Here is a 25,076-nt window from a genome sequence, read left to right on the forward strand (position 1 = left end):
AAGAACTCTGTTCATGCATTTTATTATGTAAAGTTTCCTTATTTAGAAGCTGTTTTCTTCTTGATGGCTTTTGACACGCCCAGGAGTTAACTGATTACCTGCAGGTGTCTCTTCTCATTTTTTTTCTCCTCTCTTAATGCCCTTGGTGCTTTGCTGGTGGTAAGAACTGAGAGTACTCACCTCCCATTACACATCTGATTGGATGCCCTAGACATTCTTGCAGCATTTCTCAGTGGCCTCCTGGCTCTGTGCATGTAAAGAGATGACTCAGAATTCTTTCAGCTTCATGACAGCAATCCCTATCACTTGCACCTAGGTGTTCCAGCATGTTATTTCTTGTTTGAAGTCTCTTTTAGTTATTATATAGTAATGAAAAGTAGAAGGTCTGAGTGTAAATAAATAAATAAATTCATTTTAGTATAAATTTCAGTCCAGAAGTAAGGAAATGTAACTTTTTCCTGATTGAAACTGGTTTTTCCAATCAGTTTTTTTCTACCTCTCCTTTGTGAGGAAGGTCCTTGCTTAGGTACTCTGCACCTGAGGTAGTGTCTTCTTTGTCTTCTCTCTTGTTTGGTATTACTCCATGTAAGTATCAACATACATTTTACTGAAATATACGTACGTATGTGTAATACATACACCTGTATGTATAATACAGGTACACACATGTATACGTGTGGAAATGAATATATATATATGTATAAAGGAAATTATGCAAGTAAAGATGCTTGAAGGTAGATGCTCTAATAGATGAATTTACTTATCGAACTTAGCTTTATATTTTCTTTAAAAGGTTCATTCCTAAAAAAAGCATTATCCTTGTATATATCTATAATGCTGTTGCCTTTCCTCTTTTATGAACACCTATCTAAATAATAGAATCATGGAGTGGCTTAGTCTGGAAGGGACTTTAAAAAACCCATCCAGTTCCAATTCTCTGTTGTGGGCAGGGCTGCACCACCAGCTCAGGCTACCCAGGGCCCTTTTCAGCCTGGCCATGAGAGCTCCAGGGATGGGGCACCCACAGCTTCTCTGGGCAGCTGTGCCAGTGCATCATTGCTTTCCGAGAACAGAATTTTGTCCTCATATCAAAACAGTCAAATAGTATTTCTAAAATAGTTGGTTAAAATTATATTAACTTTAATTTTTGTTCTCTTTAGCATAGAAAAAAAAAAAAAGTATTCTTCTTCTCCTTTCTGATATTTTTTTTGTTAGGTCTCACTTGTCTACATCAGCTGCCTCACAGGAGGAGATTGTTTTTTATTGCTGACCTGGGATTAAGTTCCTGGATGTTTCATTATCAAAACTTGAATGTTCATTTCCAGAATACAGAAACGTCTTTTTCCTGCTCATAGATTCATTAAACCTGTGACATATTTTAAAAAGATAATTTGGGTATAAATAAAACAAAGCTTGTCTGAACTGTATTGGTTCCCATTTGTCAGTACAAATCAAAGGAAGATTAAAAATATGATGTCAGAATACGTAACAATAGCAGGTCAACTTTTATTTCCACTAGATCCTACCTGGTTCCTGTTTCAGTTTATTCTGCAGATGTTTAATAAGAGGTGATAACATCACGCTTTTTTAACAGTTTTAGAGATAAAAGTTCATTTTTAGAATGGCTGTTTATAAAAGAGATTTACTGGGTGTGTAAAGAGTGTTTAAGGTCATCCAAACCAGGAAGAAATAAAATGCAGTGAATCCAAGCAATAGATGTAAAATCTTGGCAGCTAGGAGAATAAGAGGCAGGGAGGAGGCCTGGGATGTTGTTGTATGTATAATCTTCTGTCCAAGCAGAAATCTGGAAATTGCACGGCTCCAGCGGTGCAAGTAGCTGAGTAATGTAACTTGCTTCTCTAAGAAGCCTGGAAGCACCTTAGGGTGCTTCTAAAAGGAATGGTTTCAGTGGGAAAAAATAAATAGTGATGCCTTTTCCTCTGAGTGGTGAGTTGGTGCTATGTTCTGTGGAAAACTTCTAGAAATTCTGAAATTGTTTAGACTCGGGAATGGAAGATAAGTGATACCTTCATGACTCTCTTGCTTCTGCAGGATGTTTTCTCATGAGGAATTTTGATGAGAATGAGAAGTGTCATGTCTCATCTTCCTTTCTCCTGCTTTCACAGCTGTAGTCATTCCTGGTTTGCATTAGCACTGGGTTGCCTTTCAGTTATTCAGTGCTCACATGTTATCTCACTGCTGTTTCAGTGGAGATGGTAGTGTACAACTGAACCTGTGGAGAAAAAAGGTGGAGTTAAGATGTGACTTCTGTGGGCTCATAGAGAAGATCTGAGGTAACTTGATAGGCCAGGTGGAGGTAGAATCCACTTGTTCCTTCGTACATAAAGAAGCCCCAAAGTTCAGCAGCAGACCTGCTTTCTCTAGGCAGTGCAGTCGATGTGCCTGCATCTGGAGGAGCATGCAGGGCTCTTGTTTGGATTGCACATGAAAACCTGAATTGTTTTGATGGTTTGTTTTCAGTCAGAATGTTACCTTGCATGCTGCAGGAATATCATTACATGGTCATAATTTGAGGTAACACCAGTGCAGTCAAGTTCTAATACACTGTACATATTATACATACTGGGGTTTATACCAGCATACCCCAGCAGTCTATTTTAATCCAGGCAATTAACTTTGATTGTGAAAATTTCAAGTAGTCTTTTAGGGGTTTGCAGTGAAACATTTTCATAGTCTGGTTGACTCCAGAGCTCGTACATGTTTTAAAGTAATGCTTGTTAATGCATTTTAACTAACAGATTTGATTTAACCTCTAGAAATCTTTGTCAGACACTTGTAAACACAGACAGCTCTATTTACTTAAGCCTTGATGACCAGCTTTCTTATGCACTCTGCGTACTGTTCACATGAAATGCCAAGATGAGCCAGGAATGGAATAGCAAAGTTGCTTACATCCTAGTTAAACAGAAATTTGATTGGTAGTAAGGGTTTTATTAATGGAAATGGTCTTAGCTGCTATGTATGCCCCTACAACATATGCTGTTGTGCAGGTGTGTGTAGGACACAGGCACCAAAATCTAGGGATATCCTTTGTACAAGGGAATGTTCTTCACTACAATGTAGCATCATGTGCAAATTTTTCCTTTCTTTTGATTTTTGCCTTTTCTAGTATGTTTGTTAGGGAGTATGGCCATAACCTTGAGGCTTCAGCATCTTCCTAAAAAAGAAGCTGTTTCAAAATGAAAATAAGCAGAACTTGGCTGAATTTCCCCTGGCACAACTTGAGGCCATTCCCTCTTGTCCTGTTGCTACTTACTTGGGAGAAGAGGCCAACCCCTACCTCACCACAGCCTCCCTTCAGGTAGTTATAGAGAGCAATAAGGTCATCCCTGAGCCTTCTTTTCTTTGGAGTAAACAATCCTAGCTCCCTCAGCTGCTGCAGACCCCTCACCAGCTTCATTGCCCTTCTCTGAAGGTGCTCCAAGGCCTCCATGTCATTCTTGTAGAGGCGCACCCAAAACTGAACACTGTGCTTGAGGTGCAGCCTCACCAGGGCTGAGTACAGAGAACTCGAGTCACAACTGAATCTGCCTCCATCATTTTCTTTGCCCCATCAGCTATTTGTACACATGAACAAGATTGTTCCTGAGCCTTCTCCAGGCCAGGCATTCTTAGCACTCTCAGCCTCTCCTTGTATGTTTGGTGCTCCAAACCTTCGTTGCAGTCACTCCAGTACATCTTCCTTTTGCTGTGGAACCCAAATCTTGACCCAGCACTCCAGCTGTGGTCTCAGTAGGGCTGAACAGGGAGAGGGGAAGGATCGCCTGCCTCGTTCTGCTGGCAGTTCCTGCTTCTTGATACATCCCAGGATCCTGTTGCTTTTTCTTGCTGTAAGGGCTCACTGCCGGTTTATGTTCCTCTTGGTGCCCACCAGGACTCCCAGGCCCTTTTCTGTAAAGCTGCTGTCAGGCCCATCAGGCACATCTTGATGCTTGGGTTTATTCCTTCCAGGTACAGTTCACGTTTCCCTTTTTTGAACACCACGAGGTCTCTGTTAGTCCATTTCTCCAGTCTGCCAATGTCCTTCTGTGTGGCAGCACAGCCTGCCCTTTTAGAGGCAAAATTAGAGGCTTGTTGTTTCGTATCTGTAAATGGCAGCTTTTCAAATGCTATTATCAATCATAAGTTATCCTTGTTAAAACAGCAATTTTGCACCACTTTATGAGATTCTTTAAATAATTCCTGTATTTTTAACAGCTTTGTTGTGCTTATAGGAGGGAAAGCGTGGCATACATTGCAGAAGTTGAAAACGCTTTACAAATTGTAATGGACTTTAAGATCAAGTTTTGTTTCTGTAAAGCACGTTATTTACCAACTTTATTTTCTCTCATAAAATAACTCTCACTATCCCCATTCTTAGCTAGTTTATTTTTACTTACAAAAGCGCCAGTATGCTGATCGTTGAAGGCAGTGTACTGATGCACAGAATTTTTGGAGTGGATGGAAATATCTCCTGTATCTTGTTTTGAAAACTCATTTCTACATTTCTCTGTAATTAGTGTCATAAACAGAGAGAATTTCATGCTCTGCCGTTATTTTTTTTTCCAGTAAAGGCAGTTGTTCAGTTCATGAATTACTTTAATATTTTTTTCTGACTTTTCACCTAATATTTACTGATGCTGGGGGGAGTTTTGTGTATGACTAATAAAATAATTGGTTCACGTCCTTCTTACAACATTGTAAAAAATGTTTGTGGATTTGCTGTCTAATCTGAGCTATCTTTCAACCAGCTGAAACATGTCTTAATTTTTCTATTGATCAGGCAGTTACTGAAACTACAAGTGTAGCATTACGATGAAAATACATTGCTTCAGCTTTTCTATTTCTTATTTGTATATTTGAGTGTACAAAACAGCTGTGTCAAGACTTCTAGCCTACCTGTTTAACAGCAAATGCCAGGAGAATACTACTTCAGTGAATCTGAGGTGAGCCAGGTTGCAGTACCTGGGTTAGCATGATGAAGGGCATACCTGTAGATAGTCCCCATCAACCAGCTGGCAATGCAATAACTTCATTTGTGTCTCAATCCCGTACTGCTTGTCAGTTCCCATTTTTCTTCTGTTCAGAAGGACAGCAGTGGTGGCAGGAAAATCAGAGCAGTTTTGCTCTGTTACTCCTACACAAAAAAAAATTAGCAAATAGCTGATTAACAGGTACCAAAATGCACAAACGTTTTCATATAGTAGTTATAGTTACCATGTACACTGTTATGGTGATATCTGGAACACTGCAGGGCATGGTGAGTTGGTGAGTGCTTCACATTTTAAATTGTCATTAAGGCTTCAGAGCTGGAGTTGAAAAGCCATAGTGCGGTGACAGTAATCCCGGTATTCTGTCTGTCCTGACAGCAAAACAGTGCAAAACTGAGTTGTACAGCAGCTGTTTCAGGCTCCTTCTCTTAACTGTAGGATTTATTTTCTGTGGGGTGATAAAATGTTATGGAAATACAAAAAATTAAAATGTTACTGATGAGTTTTTGCTTTCTGTTTCTTTCAGGACTCCTCCAGGATGGTTTCAAGCAGATATAAAAGGTATGAGATGTTTGTACTCAACACACTTAGTCACATACACAGTTGTCCCAGAAAGACTTTGGCCACCAAGTCAAACATGAGCTACCGATGAGCAATTGCCACAAAGGATGCTGTGTTAGGGAAAGAAAACAGGCCGGGGGAAGTAATCCTGTCTGTTCAGTTTTGGTGAGGCCACACCTGGAGTGCTGTGTCCAGTTCTGGACATAGTGCTAAAGAGCTCAATGAAGGACCACCAAGATGATTTGAGACTAGAGTATCCCCCTTGTTATGGGACCGCTCTGCCTGGAGAAGAGTTATCTTGGGCATATTTCATCAATGTCTATAAATACATGAAGACTGCAGAAAGGGTGGAGCCAAACTCTTTTCAATGGTGCCCATTGTTAGCACAAGATGCAGTGGGCACAAGCAGGAGCCCAGGAGGTTCCCTCTAAACACCGGGAAGCTCTTCTGTGCTGTGTGGCTGACGGACCACTGGCACAAATTGCCGCAGAGAGGCTGTGGGGTCCTTGCTTGTGTATCTTCAAGAACAGTCTGGGTATGGGCCTGGACACTGCTCTGCTTGAGCAGGGGTTGGAGCAGACTGACCCAGTAGGCCCTGCTAAACTGAATCCTATTGTGAAAATAGATGAAGTATGTTTTTGAAAGCATAGGCCATTATACTACTGCTGAAGACATAGCCTGATTTGGAGTAAAGACTGGAGTGATGCACCAAACTTGCAAAACTCTCCCTGGTATATCACTATTTAAAAAACAAAAACAAAAAAACAAAAAAAGGCAAAAAAAAGAAAACAAAACAACTCAGCTAGTGTTTTATTTGGTCTTATGAGTGCCGAGCAATTTTCCAAGGCAGTATCTGAGTATTTTGGTCTGTGCATAACCTCGGAGCCAGCAGTTTAACAGTTGAGTTACGAATCTGAAGTTCAACGCAGGTAATTTTGTTGCTTCCCACAGTACTACTGACAGTAATTTCTGTGATTTCATCATCTTAATATTTCATTTGCAGGAGATGCTGTTCACTTAGTGTGTCCTTTTTGTTATCTGTTTGTCTTTGAGACAAGTGTTACTCTTGTCATTTTTCAAGTTTATCAATCAGAACAATATTTCAGATGCTGATTCTGTACTGTACATTGTGTGAAATTTTTGTCCATGTGGAACATACAGACATGGCTATCATATTTATCAAAAATGTAAAGGTAACATGGATTTTAAAATACGTCAACTGAAGCAAGGCATTTTAATAAGTATGTGCTTATTTTCACGTATGAGTGTATTCTTTTATACATCCTTTATTCAGGTAAAACATGTGGATGGTTTATTTGTGACTGTAGAAGTAACTGCAAAGAGCTCCTTCAATTGTCTGGTCTTCACTGGTGGATTTTCCACCCCTTGAAGCTATGCACCTATTATTTTATGCTTTAGATTTCTTGTTGTGGTGCTTTCCTTTTATATTTAGGTTTCTGGATTTTGATAAACATGGCCAAATGCTTTATATTGCTCCAGGGTTTTTTTGAATCACTTTATTATAGCAGAATGGGTGGACTTATTTTCACAACATTAATACCAATGAAATTTCATGATCTTTTTTTATCAAGCACATTTTAGTTGAATCTTCACTTTCTCTTCAAATCGTTCTCTGTATCTGATGGATATTTAGTTGTGTGTGTCACAGTATTTGGTGGCTTTTTACAAAGCATTACCTTCACTTGATATTCACTTGCAAAAACTCAGTTGTGTCTAGGGTGCCAAGAAATAGAAGTTTGAGTAATCGCACACATTTGTAACATATCAAAAAAACCCTAATTCTTCTGATTAACATTGCAAGAATAGAAGACTCTAAAGTTAGGAAATGCTAAAATAAGACGTGTTTGTGAAGTCTTTAGTCAGCTTTAGTTATATGTAGAATGTGCATTCTTTGTTCATGAACTTTGCCCCTCAAGACTTGCAACACATTCAGGAGGAATCTAACTTGCTGTGAGCTGCTCTCTAATATTGTTTTATGTATGTTGCCGGGTATCTTACTCGTTGCAGAATCTTCAAACCTCATGTTGAAAACAATGAATTATTTTCCTGTGAAGTCATCACAGCACACAATACCCAAATATTGGTGGATTTTATTCTAACAATACCTCCATGAAATGTACAATAGTCAATTCTTCACAATCAGAAGCTCAGTACTGGTTGTGTTAAGAGGTAAAAGTACCTATCCATTTTTCTTCTATATTCTAAAATTTCTCCCTCCTAAGTAGTTTTTTTGTTAAAAGCACTTGAACAAGACGTGTCTCCCAGTGGCTGCAGTGCAAAATCTTAAAGGAGTTGGGACCAGCGTCCTCTTCTCTTTGGGTTGTTTTTGGGTTGTTCTTGTCTTCCATCGTCTGCAATACAAGAATGTTCTAGAGAAAGCAGCCTGTTCTCATTTCACTGTGGTGTACATCTCTGTTATGTTCAAAATGTAGCAGAAGTCCTTTGGATACAGAAAGTTCAATTCTGTGATTATGAGTCGCTTCAAGTCCCAGATGTGTTCAACTTAATGGACTTTTAACAGTTCTGTTCATACTTACTTAGCTTTTGAAGTGTATCAAGAGGGCAGCAAGTTACAGCTTCTGGACAACCATTCTGAGATCCTGTTTGAAGCTCTATTCCTTGCACTGGTCTAACTGCAGGCAGTCAGTACTTCCTGGATGAGGAAGAGAGAAGCTGTGCTAGCAGACTTTAACAGGCAACTGACAGCAGAAGTGGAAATGCAGTATTTCCTTAAAATCCCTACTCTGTTATAGACCCCCATGGGAAGAATGTATAATTTATCAGAAAATTTCCTATCATTTTCTCCCATCTTTATTGCTCATACTCACTTGTTTTCTCCCTCTTTCCCAGTTGTTCTGCACCAGAAATGACATCTCAGCATTTTTGTTCACTTTACTCATTTCCATTTCCTGGCCCAGTTAGACAGAGACAACCTTTTCCCTCTTTCCCTCCTTTTCCTGCATTCTCCTGTTTAACGATTAAGGTGCTTGCCTTCTCTCTGTCTCCATTTTCTGACCTCTAATCTTGGATTACTGATACCATCTCAGACTTCCAGTATGTTCTTTTTCCCTTCCCATGTAGCTGTTTTCAAGTCTACTAAAATACTCATCTTCCTGGACCTAAAAAGACAAGAGATGTTTCAGCAGCAGAGGAGGAAGGGTATGTGCTGGTCTATTCTGGTGGAGTTCCTGATCTCATCATTTGTTCTAGGGCTCAAGGAAGTGCACGCATTTTACTACCTATTTAATCAGACGTACTGAGTACTTCGCCTTGTATGGATGCAGTGGTACATGGTGAAACATTTATATGGTATTCCTGAGAAACCCATTTCACTGAGTGCCTCTTGATGGGAAGACGTGTTTACAAATGAAGTCTGCTGGCTGTTCTGTTATTCTACTTATGTTCTGGCTGACTTGAACAAACTGAGCCTGTCTCCTTATACAATAAAGTAAATAAATGCTTGGGATGAGAATCTTAATCTGTAACTGTAGTGTGTCTACAGAATTTGCTTTAAAATTTTCTGTACTCCCACCCTGGAATTTTGTATTTTGGTTCCTTTGTAGTTGCATGAGTTAACCACAGAAAATATTTTCAGAATGAAGTGATGGTTTTGTTGTGATTTGGAGTGGTACTGTAGGATGTATTTAAAATCATGACCAGTATCTTCAGGATTGTGCTTACATGAAGGCCACAGGACATGTTCCTGAACATATTGGAGAGTCGTGACCAGTCAGCTGTGCTGATCATCAGTTATGTGTGATTTAAATGTGCAGATGTCCTTCTCTGGCCCGTATCTATTTCTACATCTTTAGTTTTTCCCTAACCTTTTCTTAACATAAGTGCTTCATCTTGGCCATTTCAACTACTGTTACTATAGCTGAGTATACCACTAGAAAAGACCTTGTGTGTAGTTATTATAAACCAGGAGGAAGACTGCCATTAGTAAGCATGGTTTCCTGAGTCAGTTCTGATGGTATCGGGTCAAGGGAGGTGATCCTGTCCCTCTGTTCTGTACTGCTGAGACCTCACCTGGATTACTGCATCCAGATATGGAGCCCTCAGTACAGGAGAGACATGGACCTGTTGGAGCACAAAAACAATTAAAGGAATGGAACACCTCACTGCTAGGACAGGCTGAGAAAGCTGGGGCTGTTCAGCCAGGAGAAGAGAAGGCTGCAAGGTGACCTGATAGCAGCCTGTCAGTATACTTACAAGTAGGAAGGGGACAGACTCTTTAGCAGGGTCTTTTGTGATAGGACAAGGGGAAATGGTTTCAAACTTAAAGATAGATTTAGGTTAGATATAAGGCAAAAGTCTTCTACTTGTGGGTGGTGAGGCGCTGGCACAGGTTGCCCAGAGAGATGGTGGATTCCCCATCCCTGGAGATGTTGAAGGCCAGGCTGGACCACGCTCTGAGCAACCCGATCTACCTGTACATGTCCCTGTTCATTGCAGGGGATTTAAAGGTTCATTCCAAATCTAAGATTCTATGAATGACAAAGTGTATTCTGTTTCTTGAAATATTTAAGTGCAATCTACATGTAATCATGAATTATGTTGCTCTTGTATTCTGTGAATGAATAAGTTTGCAAGTAATAGCAAAGCAGGATGTGCATATGGACATCAGATTTTTTTGAGAAATACACAGAGGGCTTGTTTTAATGGCTTACTTTAAAGACTACCTGTCTGCTTTGGAGCTACTGAGCTTTCTTTTTAGACATGTCTTAAATTAAAACTGAAACTTAGCAGAGTAGGATTAAAAGTAATTCATAAATTTTACATGGTTCATGCAGATCAGGCTGGAACAGTTCATAGAAAGAGATTAAAATCTCTTAGTGGTTCAGGGGTGTGTTCCCCTAATAAGTTTGTTTATTAGTGGAAATGAGTACAATATGGTGTGGTTTTATGGCTATCAGGCAGATTTCAGAGGGCTTTTCTCCTTGCTTGGGGTTGCACTGCACGCTGATATGGAACCCAGTAGGTCCAGACCCTGCCCACTGATGCCTACAGACTGCGTTGTGCTCTGGTTCAGCAATCCTGCAAGAGATGGGAAATAGTTGAAGTGTAAGAGATCACTCATTCCTAGATGGAGGTGCAGTGAAGGTCAAGTTAAAGCCCTGATTACTAAGAAGCTAGAACTACATTGAAAATGTAGTAACTCTAACAGTTAACCTGCTGCATACTAACCTTGATCTCTTTAACTGCGAAAGAGCGCAGCTGCAACATGTTCTCCTAACACTATGCCCAGACTTGCCCACTTGCCTGTGCCTGGGAGCTTTGTGGCCAGGCCCAGCCCGCTCTGGGTGCTCGCTGAGCTGTCTCACCCAGCTTGCCACGTGTGGTGGGAGAGTTGCTGTGCAAAAACCAGTTCTAAACAGGCTGAGGGTGGGGGGGGTTATTGAGGTGCTTTTCTTGGCTGTGATAGCCGTCTTGTTGCTCAGATTGATGTGACAAAGCTGCTGAAACAGTTTGGGTTTGTTTTTGCTGCTTAGGATGGCCTGAGTTGATCATGTCGCAGTTCCTCCCTGTCCCTGGTGCCTCAGGCAGCCGCTGTGGGTCAGGGTCAGGGCTTCGCTGCTCTGTCACCTTCCGGCCAGGGCCACGGAGGTGGCTTGAGAGCATGCAGCTGTAGGGGCCAGGCCTGCTCTTCTCTGGCTCAGCCCTGATGGGCGCTGACATGGCGAGGAGCAGCAGTCCAAGGTAGACCGTTTAGAAACGTTGCCTGTCTCTCATTTTTCCAAAGAAGCTGTTAGCAGCTGGCTGGATTCCAAAGTGACACAATTAATCACAAATTTCCAAATTAAGTATAGTTACAAGATGCTGGAAATAAAAGTAAATGTGTTATAGTTGAAGTCAATGACATTTGATTTTGACTAGGTGATATTATTTGGATGAAATTGCCATTTGGATGGTGCTTAAGGAAAATATTCAGAGAACCAAGATACATTGAAATAACAAGATTTATTCCACCTTTCTGCAATAATGCTATTAAAGCTGACCCTGTCTGAATAGCAGGTTTTATTTTCTTTTAAAGGAAATGAGTAGGATGCCATTCTAAAGCAGAGCTATTATTTCATATAAGGCTTGTCAGCAGCTGCAATGTGGGTTAATTTCTTTGCTGTTTTGTTACAACAAGCAAAATAATTAACTTCATTTCTGTTACTTTCCTTGCATTAGATTATGGACTAACACCTTAAAATGTTTAAAATCCCATTTCCTAAAAGTCTTCGCGATAACATTCTTTTCATATTGATACTGAAAAGGAATATGTTTGGTGGGGTCCACTCCCCGGTGAAATAAGCAAGGAAATTTTTAAGTGTGACTCAGGGAAAATACAGAAAATGTCTTAATTTTTTGTATTAATGAAACCTTTCCTATCTGGTTATTCTTTCTTTTAGCTTTCCTTTAGGAGTACCTGCCAAGAGCACTCGGTGGAGTTGGGTTGAGATATTCCACTGTTGTCAAAAGGGATCATTTCTGAGTGATGAAAAATTGAGTCTTTTTTCACGTGGTCTGTTCTTATGACATTAACAGCATGAAACAACACATCTTTCAAGTAGCTAAATAATCTAGAATTTATAGAGTTAAGCTAAAATATTTCTCTTATGTTGTGTTGCAACATGCGTATCCGGTCCTAGAAATGTTTTCAAAAAAAATCTTCTAGATGGAGAATAAACAGTGCTAAATATGGTAATAACATTAAGCTACAAAATTCCTTACAATTGTGTCAGTGTGCCTTGGAAACTTCACACATACTGGAGCAGAGTAATATTTGTATCCACGAGAAGACATTCTTTTGCCAGATATGCCTGCTTTTGATTTGCACTGAATCCATCTAGATTTGCACACTGTCAGCAGGGGTTTTCTAGAGTTATGAAATGCAAAACTGTTAAACAAAAATATTAATCATATAATTCCAAAGTTTTAAAGGAGATGTTCTAAGGGTATTTTAGGTGCTTTTATTCTTTCCATGAACTAGAAATGATAATCAGTTTAGATTCCATTGCAGTGCTTTTTAAGGAATAGATACATGATCTGAAGCAGAAAACTTATCACCTTTTAGTCTATTTATCACTTCAAATGGTAAATAGGCTGAAAAATACATACATTTTTAATCAGAGGAGCATCACTCCAAATATTTTGTGCTGTGTTTTTCCCATGGTAAACTGTTGTACTTGGTCTGGCTGGAATGCAGCTTCATAGCAGTCAGTATGGCACTGTGTTTCTTCCATGAATGAAGATTGAGAGAGTTGGGCTTGTTCAGAAAAGAAGCGGGGGAGACCTTATTGCAATATTTTGATAAAGGGCAACCATCTTAAACTGAAAGAGGGTAGATTTAGATTGATACAAAGGAGGAAGTTTTCACTCTGAAGATAGTAAGGCAATGGCAAAAGCTGTCAGAGAAGTTGTGTGTGCTCCATGCCTAGAGGTCTTCAAGGCCAGGTTGGGTGGGACTCTGGGTAACTTGATCCTAGTGAGAGATGTCTCTTGCTCTAGATGATCTTTGGTCTCTTCCAATCCAAACCAGTAAGTGCACAGTATTAAGAGATTTTCTCCTCTACCTTCACTTCCACCACGTGGGCATGAGATTGAGAGTGGACATGGATGGAACATTCTTATCATACAGTGTCTTGCTCAGTAATAAAATTGGAGTAGCAGAAAAAGAACTGCTGGGGGTGTGTGTTGTCCTCCAAAGCAGGCTTGGCACTTGTCAGCATGTGATGAGTGATTGCCTTTGCATTACTTGGTTTTTTCCCCTCTTCATCTTGACTTCAGGTGCTTAGCTTCTGGCTGGGTTACCCCACCACTCCTGGCTTTGCTCAAGCTCTGTTGAGCTGGTTTGTTTGTTTTCAAAGGTTTAATGAAAAATTTATAAATTGCCACTAAAAAAAAGAAGCAAGTCAGTACCCTCTCCTGAATTCTTAAAGGGCTCTAAACAGCTATTTGCTGTAGCAGTGAGAATTTTCCAAAAGTCTTGCTTTAAGCATTCAGGCTATATGCCTCCTGAGTTTTTAACTGAAATTAAATGATTTTGAGGCAAACAGGTTCCATTTCACAGGAATACAGTTTTAGAAAAGATCAAAAAGTTCTCTTCAGTAAATTCATATTTGCTGCTTAAATTACCCTGCTCAAAGAAGATATTGCATAGTGATCAACTCAGACAGACTACTATAAAATGTTAATCTAAGAAAGTTATGAGCTACAACATTTTATGATAAGGAGATACACCCTGGTTTCTTAATACAGATTGTATCTTGAGACAGTCTTGTGTGTAATTCCCTGAGGCAATGAAGTTAGTGAGTTCTCAGCAACACAAAGCTGTGAAAGCTATGCTCTGCAGTTTGTTGTACTGACATCTTAAGTGCTCTGGAAACACTGTTGTTATTGCTACCTTTTCTGTTTTGTTAAATCTGTAAATCTGTCTGCTTTGCTCTATGTCTTTTAGTACAAGTAATGCTCCAGAAGATGATGCCCTAAATAGATATTCCCGAACAGACAGGACAGCTTACAGCAGATACAGCAGGGATGCAAACTCTTCTGGGAGTTCTGTACCAAGTAATGCTTTGGAAAAGAGGATTGAGGAACTTGAAAGGGTGAGTACCAACGAATGTCTGCATGGTATACATCTGAAATAAAGTACCTTTGAAACCTTGTGGGGAAATCAGTAGTGAATTAATACAGAAATGATGATTGATGCTTGGAATGCAGCTGTTTACATCTACAAATGTACGTAAAGAAGCAAGCAGACAGAAAGAATGTGAGCTTTCTAACCATCATAAATGTTTCATTTTCATTTGGCTTGGAAGTACAAAATAGCTGAGGTAAGGATAATACAGTGGAGAGCCAGCTGTGCTGTGTGTATTTGTCGTATGTGCTTCGTGACGCACAAATGTAGGGCAAATGACCCAGGGGGAGATGGGGCTCACCAGCTGGTCAGAAAATAAGCAATGTTCTTATCTGATTTACTTCTTGTTTTGGATTTCATCATGTATTGAAGTGGTATAAAATTTAATTATTCTCTTGTTGTTCACTGAATTGTTAGGCACTTAAAAATATATTTCAAACGAAGTTTTCTTTATTCCAGACGTTTTTAGTGCAAACATTTTTGAAATAACAATGTTAAAGCTGTGTTCTTCACTTAAAACTTTTTGGCTAAGTATGTCATCTGTGTATCATATTATGAGCTTCTGTTTCTTCTTTTGAAGTGGGTTTTTATGAGTAACTAGCCAAAGTTTTTTGAATTTGTATGGATGAAGTTGTTATGGCCTGCCCTGCAGAAGCTGACTGAATAAATGCAATTTGAATAAGCTTTTAGTTTTTCTTTTTTTAAATGAGAAAAATGTAAAACTTGCTTTTTTTTCCCTAAGACTTAGGGAAGCCAGATTTGGGTGAAATTTGCTATAATCTTCCAAATTCAAGTCATTTTTCTTCTCAAATAATTCAATTACAAATAGGAGAAAATAGAAGAAGATTTAATGATTGCTTTTCAGATTCCCAAATTCTGATTTGGTGAATTTCTGATGGACATTTTCATTTTTCTCTAATTCAAGCCCCCATATCTCATGAGATCTTCATTCCCACATGAACAAGTATTAAACAGAAATGAAAGGAAAAAATATATATAAAATGTGAAAACTGAGACTTTACATTAACATGTTTGTCTCATAGACTCCCTTCCAATTTTGGACTTGTGTAAGGGAGATATTAATTAAGCATCTGTGGAATAGGAGACATCACCCAGGTTAGATGTGAGTAAAATATTTTCTTAGACGTGATTCATTAGCTCCTTGCAGCGTAAAGGCTTGAAGGCTTTTGGGTTTGACTTGCTGTAGAAGCGGAATTACAGGTATTTGTGTGGTTTATGTCTGTGTGCATGTAGTGAGGGTGTGGTATTTTAATGGCAATAAAATAAAACTCTGTCTTTAAAACAATTAGCTTTAACACCAGTGTGTGTTCTGTTTTTAGGAACTTGCAAAGGAGAGACAGGAAAATGTAAGATTAATGAAGATGACACAGGATAAAGAGGAAGTAATTGGAAAACTGAAGGAAGAAATTGATTTATTAAACAGAGTAAGAACATCTTTTCTTACATGGTGCTTTGTGAAGAGGGGATAAAAAACCTCTGCATTCTCAGTGCTTTTCTTCAGGTTCTTGTAACCACTTGGCAGTCGCAAAAGAATTAAGGAATTAAGTGTTTTTTGTTTTTTTGTTTGTTTTTGTATCTGTGTAACTTTTCAAGAGGCATGTTAATAACTTATATTTTCCAGTTGACTTCTGTTTGTCGTCATTAACTTCCAGAACTTTTTAACTGTTGAGAAACTTCTTATTGCTGTTTTGTTGTTGTTGTTTGTTTGTTGTACAATGAGATTACAAAAGCATGCGTTCTTTACTGCCTCTTCCTCTCAAATTCAGTACGCAGCATACCAGGAATTAATGAAGTCTGGGGTTCAACAGTTTTCTCAGCGAATTGTTCCAAGGCTCGTGTCAGAAAAAGCAATGATAGCTTTAATTTATTTATTGTCAGTTCTAATTTACTAGTTAGGTAATGTTAGTAGGTAATCTTAGACAGATTTGGAAGTGTGTAACTATTACTATTCTGACCCACCTTGTTATACTTTTTGGTTTTGATCCCAAAATAAAGGCATAACAAGACAAGGGGCAGGAGGCTTGGGTTGTCTGTGCTCGGTGCAGGGCATGAAGGCATGAGAAGAAGTTAGGGAGTTAAGGCTTGCTTAGGAATGGGGCAGAGTAAGAAATTTTTGAAGTTAGTGTGAAATACCAGTTTTAACAAGTCCCACTCTAAAGGATGAACTGGGAACTCTTTCCTACAACAGATTGGTGACCTTGATCTCAAACGATTCAATTGATGTGCAGAGCCTGGATGTACTTGGGAAATATGCTTCTGCTATTTATGCTCTAGCTTTATGGGGAGATTCAGATCTTCATGTAAAATTTAAACAAAATGGCCTTGCTGAATTCAGCAATAAAGGGAGGCAATAACTTCACGTGTATTGTGGTAGACTTTGATTTTTGTTGTATTTGTTTGTAACAGTGGAGATGAACATACACAAAAGATAGCAAATAAATCCACAGGACTAAAGTAACTGTTATTTCTTTTTATAAAGAAAGATGGAATATATAGACTTAATGAGATATTGTGTGTATTGGAGAGATTTGTGATTTAATTGAGGAATTGGTCTTCACACCATTTTTACATCTGACAAGTAGTCTTTCACATCTAAGCTCACCTCTTCAGTATTACTCGAGGAATCTGTTCACTCCTAATGGGTAATGGGTGGCAAAGCTACTCAATACTGCTGATCACGTCTGATTTCCTGTCTCAGAGATCAGAAAGCAAAAAACACAGAAGTGCCCAAATCACTGCAAGCCTGTGTTTTAAGACCTGTTTCGACAGTTTCTAAGGCAGAAGCAATGATTTTTTTTTTCCTACTGTATTTGAAGGATGATGTCCTAAATTAAATCCATAAAGTGTCTGATTAGAAACCATCTTTGGACATCCATAGTAAAATCAAACAAGCCTTGTGTACTGCCTGCATTTAAGTATGATGGCAATTTCTGTTTGTTGTGTGAAAAAAAAAATCAAAATGTAGTAATTCCAGAAACCTTTTTTGGTACAGAACGACTAAAACTGCATTATTCGATGAGAGATACATACATGGAACTCCCTATTATAGCTATAACATTATGTATTAGCTTTATTGTACTGCAGCTATTAATGTTTGAATCCTACAGGTTTTTCTTAACTTTGAAATAGCTGCCTTTTGACTTTCTGACTATCTTACTGATTTGTTTTACAGAAATTGAAGCCAACATTTGTCAAGTGATATTTCCATTAAAGCAGATATAATTTACCTTCTTTTTTAATAGCTTTTGGATTTTTCAATGCTTTTATATTAGCTATCCATGTGAATTTAGAAAAAGAAAAGCCTTAGAATAGTGAAAAGAGTTACAGAAGTATTACATCATTCCCATGATGGAAGGGCATGAAAGTTAATGCAGCAGTCATATTTGCCTAAGGCTTGTGTTTGCAACTGTGATCATGAGAGTCAGCACTTAAACATCCATCTGTTCTTCATAGAAGGTTGCTCTGTAGACCTGGCATCAGGATCACATGCTTTACGTGGAGGATAAGAGGAGCCCCAATGACTTAGTGAGCTTATGCAGTGATCTTTTTGAAAGGTTTTGCTTGTAAAGAAACTAAATGGAGGTCTTGAAATTTGACCATCTATGCATCTTTCCTGTTAATCAAAAAATGCTGTTACTGCATGTTAGATCGCAACGAAGTGGAAAGAATTTCAAGTCAGCCTAAATGCTATTTTATTCCTAGCTTCCCGACTTCTCAGCCCTCATGTTTACAGAAATGCTCTTTCTAGAAGTTTTGGTCAGTTTGTGACCACAGATGCATCCTTCATCAGCAGAGACCTTGTGTTACACTTGAAAAGCTATTTTTACAAGAATCTTGAAAACTTGTTGGCAGACTTTTTCTTCTCTTTTTAAATAAATACATTTATTTAATGTGAAAATATGATTAAACTGAGAACAGTCAGTACAAACATGCTTAAAGAATGCTAGCTGCATTTATACTGAGAACCAGAGAAATCTTTCTGCCGTAAATACCATCTTTTCATTCCAGTAGATTAACTACTAAAGTACGTCTGCCACCTTTTTGTAAGAAAGGAGTAATTGCTTCATAAGCACCTCAAGGGAAAGGCATCTCAGGATACTTATGTTAGACATTTGTACACTAAGTTCAGCTGTCAGTTTACACTTAATCATTTCTGGTCTTACTGTCACTGTAGTTAAACATATATTTGAATATAATTAGTGAGAATTCACAATCCAGCTAGTGTCAATGCTGTGCAGTTATTGGTTCCTTTTGTAGACCAGGCTTTCCTACTATTGCATCTTATTTACTAATAAATGTAAATCATTAGCCTTGCAGTTATTAATTTTGAATAAGAAGCCTTAAATTACAGAGCAGCATAAACTGCTTTCTTCTCTCAGTCCACTATTTCCTTAGATACCTAAACTGATTCAGTTATTTTTCTTGGATCACATTCAAGAACGTCTTTGGAATGTTGTTTTATCATCATAAAATTTCAGAAACTATTCATATTCTATTTGGAATAAATAACAGGTATTTTTATTCAGAAAGCTAGTAGGTAAGCTTTAATTGAGTTACCTAATGGCTCTGTTAAAGGCATGATCAAGCACAGTATTACATTCACTGAACTGAAAAGTACAACCGTACTGATAATAGTATTTTCCCTTCCACCTTATTATTTATCTGCACAAGGGATAAAACAAATTGTGTTTTCTAAAATGACATAGTAAACTGTATTTACAGTAGCTGCTCATCAAAACTTTTGCACATGTGGATGGTTAACGCTTGCATGTGTTACAGCAGACAACAGCTTTTCCAGGAAGCCATTCCTGTGTGACACAGTATTACCTCTCTTAATACAAAGAGGAATTTCTGCTAGTGATTTTCAACTCCAGACTACAAAAACAAAAGATTAATTGCAAAGGTATTGGATTTGGGCTTCCCAAATTGAAGAAGCTTTTAAAAATCGCAGAACTGATTAACACAGAGTCTCTAGAATGCACTTCTGGAGTGATCCCACTGAAAAAAGATAAAGAAAATAGGTTCCTTATGTTAAACAGCACTTAGCAACTAAAAGGAATAAGAGAAAAACATCTTTTCTCTATTACTGTTTTATGTTTAATCTAGCCTGACAACATTGGGGATTTGCAAAGAGATCAGAGGACATCTAATAGCTGATCGGAGTCCTGGTTCTTCCTCCTTTTGCCTGCCTTTCATTTTTCTTCTCAAAGTGCTGTCCCTGATGCCACTATGTCCTCATTTTTTTGTTGTTGTTCTTATTCTGTTTGTTCCGTATTGTTTGTACAGTACAATTATTTTTACTGAACCAATGCTAACACCAGCAGCCAGCCTCACCATTTTCTCACTATAATTTTCTCACTGTAAAGACCTGGGAGAATTTGGTAGGAAATCAAGCACTGAGATTGGAAACTAGTTAAATTCCATCGATGGAAGGGGGAAGGACACTTGTGGTAGGAGCAATCTATTTTAAGGATACATTTTTAGTGTGTATCCTTTCAGTAAGGATTTAAGTAGAAGTTATGATATACCTTTTAATTTTACTTACTTTTTTTCCACAGCAAATGAAAAAAATAGGCAGGTGGTTCTTTTCCTGAAACAAAAAACACAACAAGGATGCTTAATTTAAAATATAGGAACTGACTTTACTGTAGTAATAACCAGTAATGTGTACATATGCATGTAGGATATACAAGCATAGTGTAGGGAGCAGGGGTTGCAGCTAATGTAGAAACTCCATACCAAGTAATCACACCCATCCTATTTTGATTTTCTGTTGCATTAATTTGTTGCTATAGCTTCAGTTTTGCTCATATGTTCCCATTTCAACGTACTTGTTGTATATGTGAATGTAACACTGATGTTTTTTAATTACTGTAGCTCATGGAAAAATGATGATTTTAACAGATTGACTCACAATGACAGTAATTCATCCCAAACCCAACTTCTTGAGTTTAGAGCTAAGATGTTAAATTCCTGCTGCTGCTAATTGCGAGTTTGTATTTATGTCCACAGAAATGTTCTCATTTTACTTTCACAGGACCTAGATGATATAGAAGATGAAAATGAACAATTGAAGCAAGAAAATAAAACCCTCTTAAAAATTGTTGGACAGCTGACAAGGTAGAAGATTCAAGCCTCAATGAGGAAAGATTTAAAAACTACTGATTGAATGTTAAGGTCAATATAGTAATACTTCCTGTGTTGCAGTATGTTATAATAACTGTCTTTATATTTATTGTTAGGAAACCAGATGAATGTTTATTTTCGTAGTTCTTTCTTCTTGCAATGGATGGCATCAAAACTGGGGTTTTATCTTTAGCTTTCATTTCACGGAAGAATGATGAAAATTTTTGTCATATTACAAAATCCTAAATTCAAAAATTTGGGGGTTTTCTATCTTCAGATTACATCGGGATATACTAGGGTAGTTTAAAACTCATAGCACCAAGATCACTTTCAGTCCACGTGGGTGTATATTTTTGAAACGAATGAAAGCAATACAAAGAAGCTTTGTTTACACAGATCCAAACTATATTTTTTGTGAATTATTTGCTTTTTTGTTTCAACAGCTGTAAAGTGGGTGCCTTATTACTGATGTATAACATTTTGCAGATTGATTACTTGCTCTAAAAGCTCTTGTAATGTTGAGGGTTTTTTTTTTACTGTATCTGAAAGACTGACAGTAATAGAGTAGTAGTGATATTTTTCTGTATAGCAGCATTTTGTCAGGAGGGGGAGTTTTTATTAATAAAATAAATCACCTGTGGTATCAGCATTAATGAGTTCTTAGAATCACATTGAAGTTGTGCACTGCAGTTTATTTTAAAGCTTTTGCTTTAGCAATGAAATGCAATTTTGCTATCAACCAGTAAATCTGTGTGCTGTGAGAATACAAACAAAGCCTGGAGCTTTCATCTTCGCAAAGACACTTCTGCAATGCATTTCTATTTAAAAGCCGTTCTTTTAAGATTTGTAGTGACCATAACCAATGTGAGGTTTGCAACGTTTCCATTTTTAAGCTGGGTCAGATTTTTTGTACCTGTGTAATAAAGTAGAGAGGAATATAAGTGGTTTGCACCCTTTTGAGACATTGAATGGTTTTATAAAAAAAACCTTTTATACTTGATTTTAAACTAACAAAGTGTTTAAGAAGTGCCTGTTTAAATGTTACAATCTGCTTATGAGTGCATACTGATTATAATATGACAGTAAATTTTCATTTGATATAAAACAGATTTAATTAATAGTTTACTTCTTAAAATTCCTTTTAGGCTGAAATTTGATGTACTTTATTTCACTTTAATACAACATCTATTTCATTCTTAATCAGAATTAATATATTTCATTTGAGTCAGAAGACCTGAAAGAAAAGCATTTCAAAGAGTCTAGGCTTTTTCTTGCCAATTTTGAAGTTTGGTGCATGCATGTAGCTTTTGTTACATTAAAACTTAAAGGCAACTTTAATACATATCAGATTTACCAGTTGTTTCCATGCAGTATACTCAATGGCTGGAAGAGATTCTTGAACTTCAAATTCAGGAATTACTGTTATGCCTTAGATTGTTTTGACTACAGGATTTTACATTTGTGTAATCTAACAAGGAAGAACTTTTCAGAACTTTAAAGGATTTTTTAAGAAGTATTTTTGAAGTTATTCCAGGTTGCCTTCAAGTTTTTCTTCATAAAGGAAGAGATATCCCATGGGGCAGAATTTAAATGTTACCTCAAGTTTTTGAATGGAATTGGAGGGGAGAGGTGTATTGGCCCTCTGAACTATGAGATTCAGCAGTGAATATCTGTCCAAATATTAGCCAAACAGTAAGAGGAAGTCCCTTCATTTATCATTTCCATAAAGTTAATTGGAAGTCATATAATCGTTTGGGTTGTATGTCTTCTGAATAAATACAGAACTTTCTCTGGAAGAATATTTGATTTCCTTCTGTGTGTGCTGAGTAGGAAATACACATACAGGTCTAAGATGTGTAATGTGAAACTTATTGAAAAATTTTTGAGGTTCTTAATTCAGAAAGATAGATAGTAATCCAAAGTTGTAAATCAGGTATTTCATAAACTGTATGTCACATACATTTTAAACCAAAGAAGCATGATGACAAAGAATACAAACAAGAATTGTCGTCAGATTTACCTCTTTTTGGTTTGCTTGTGTATTGAATAAAACTTAGCAGCAGAAACCCCAAAATTAGTATTTCTTTTTTTAACCTGACACGCAGTTGTGATGGTATTATTTGGCTGAAGACCTATGATACCAGACCTTGAAGGGGCAAGGGAAGTTTCCAAATATTTGAAAGCAGTAGTCCTTCAGGAAGGAAGGTGTGAACAATGTTGAGAATTCACACCTAAAGTTACTTCAGGACATTATTGTTTGATTTGTATACGGAAGTTCTGTATACAAATATAAGATGCTTCAGTACTAAAAGTACTACAAATACCCACAAATGGTATTTTTAATCATAACATTTATGCTGACCTTTGTGAAGAGTTGATGGCTTTTTGAAAGACCTGTTTCAGTAATAATTTCTTTACTGCTTATGTTATCAGTCTCTTGGGAGAAGCTTAGTAGACTCTAGAGTAATGGTATATTATTTAGAATGTTATTAATCACCTAGTCATTACTTGCCATTATAGTTTTGTTTCAGTAAGGTGTCCTTATAATCAAGCTCAACCATAGAACAAGTTTTTCTCCTAGGTGATTCAAATATGTTAACTTAGCTCCTTTGCCAGCAGTTCAGTAACGAGTGTCCCCACACTCTCCAAACCAACACCTGAGTTGTTCTCAGCAGATACGCTGCTGCAAGTGGCAACCCTTCTCAAGTGGGAAGGCTGTATGATTCTTGGATTGTACCTGGGCTAAATTAACATACCTAGTGTAAATAACAGCTTTTTTTGGAAGGGAGCACTACTATGCAATATTTGCTGGATGGATGACTTTCTTGGAGATTTCTAACTTTCCTATCTTATAACTTGTACCAGACTTGCCTAGGTCTAGCATCTGTGTTTCTAGGTACTTGAATCATCTAAGAAATTTAAACAAAAAGAAATCCCCATTGACTAAAGCAAATGACAGAAAATGCTTTAATAACAAACAGCACACAATACCTGTTTTAAAAATGCAAAATTATACTCTTTTTATGGCCATGTACTGTTGTATAGAAGACAGACACTGTGAGAGCTGAAGGTTAAAATTCTGCAAAAAAAGTTGTTGATTCTACACTCTAATCTTGGTAGGATTTGTTCTTCAAAAGTAGAAATTTAAGCACATATAAGCATTGTTGATTTTTACAAGGAAATTAAACATTGTGCATTTTTTTCATTTTAAAATAATTAAGTAGCCATGTTTAAGTTCAGTGTTATTTGCTTTATATATTAACCAAAAGGGTACAATATTTGCAAATGAGTGGTTTTTCTCTGTCTTAAAAGTAAAAATTTTGTGCTAATTACCTGCTTTGTATTTACACGTTCTGAGTTTAATATATTTCTCTTGGCTCTGAATTTGATTGAAAAAATGAGGGTTACAAAAAACCAATGAGGGAATTCCAAAGTAGGAAGCAGAACCTAACGATTTGGTGTTTTATTACCCAGCTGTGGGAGGACCTGTGATTGGCATAAGCACTACAGAGAGAGACAGGAATTTAAGTGCATTGGAAAAGGAGGGATTAATCTGTATCAAAGTTTTTTTCTACTGTCAGGTAACATTACAACTTGGAAACTTGCTCCTATAGGACCAGAAGGAATACTGGAGATCAAATTACTTTTTAACCCTTTCCCAGGAGGGCAGAGTTACACTGGCTTCAGGTATTTCGTATCTTTCTGTAAGTTTTTTGTGTCTACTTCCAGCTTGAATTCAAACAAATCAGTATTAGTAGCCCAGAGGAGGGATAATTATCGGTGAAACAAACAGACCATACACACATAGGGACTGGTCAGTATTTCTTGAGCTTAAACCCTTTTTGAATTTGTCAGTTCAGCTCGTCCATTTTCATCAGTATTAACCATCATGAACACGTCAGTTGTAGTAACAGCCATTGTAGTTAGAGAAACAGCCGTTGCAAGCCATGACTTACACATGCACAATAAAATAAATCTGTGCTACTTCCTTAGTTCTGAGACAAAGGAGCTAAGACTGTATTTAAAAAATCTGTTAAAACAAGTGAAAAAATGAGTTCTACATCTTGTCTTATAATGTGATATGGATCCTCTTTGCTGAAGGTTCACTACAGATATGTTCCAAGTCAATCATTCCAGTTTCAGTACCTCCGCATGGAGCATTTCTGCTTGTGTTATTAAGCATTTCTGTGTCATATACCCAGGATATAAAGGACTTTGATATGTGTTTTATATACCATTTCTGATCTTCCAAGTACGGTGACTTACTGTATTATTCTCCACCTACCATTTTTTCTTGTACTGCAGCAGGTGTACATTACACTGTTAATTTAATCCTTTTGTTTTTATTTCTGGATTTGTGGTGTAACTTTTCTTGTTCGAGGTTTTGGCTAGTTGTAATTTTCCTATTCTGAAAAAATTGTGATAGTTGACTTTTCCTCTGAAAATAATCTCATAATGCAGTCATTTTTATAAATACCCTTTTTATGCATTTAAGAAGTTGAAGCACCATTAAATGCCTGAACACCCATTTTAGTTTTGAACACTGATTAGTTGTAATATCTGTGGTATCAGATGAAATTTGATGTTGAGATTTACTATTGCAGGTAAAAGATATGCATTTAATCTAACAATAAAGACTGTGTGCCTTTGTCCAAATAAAAGAAAATTCTTTTTAATCTTGGCTGACTATTTATTGTGTTTACAGGAGAATTAATGTCATCTGACTGGAA

At 37.4% G+C, this 25,076-nt stretch overlaps 1 protein-coding gene across 1 annotated transcript in view; it reads left to right on the forward strand.

The window, feature by feature from the left end:
• PAWR (pro-apoptotic WT1 regulator) overlaps positions 1-25,022 on the forward strand; it is a 71,704-nt gene extending 46,682 nt beyond the window's left edge. Inside the window, exons 3-6 of the mRNA XM_052667310.1 lie at positions 5,518-5,552; positions 14,020-14,167; positions 15,540-15,644; positions 20,258-25,022. Coding sequence (XP_052523270.1) covers positions 5,518-5,552; positions 14,020-14,167; positions 15,540-15,644; positions 20,258-20,344 — 375 coding nt within the window. The 3' untranslated portion in view covers positions 20,345-25,022. The remainder of the gene's footprint in view (positions 1-5,517; positions 5,553-14,019; positions 14,168-15,539; positions 15,645-20,257) is intronic.
• Positions 25,023-25,076: the final 54 nt, after the last annotated feature.

Source organism: Tympanuchus pallidicinctus, unplaced genomic scaffold (assembly GCF_026119805.1).
Source record: "Tympanuchus pallidicinctus isolate F22 unplaced genomic scaffold, pur_lepc_1.0 scaffold8, whole genome shotgun sequence".
NCBI classification, from domain to species: domain Eukaryota; kingdom Metazoa; phylum Chordata; class Aves; order Galliformes; family Phasianidae; genus Tympanuchus; species Tympanuchus pallidicinctus.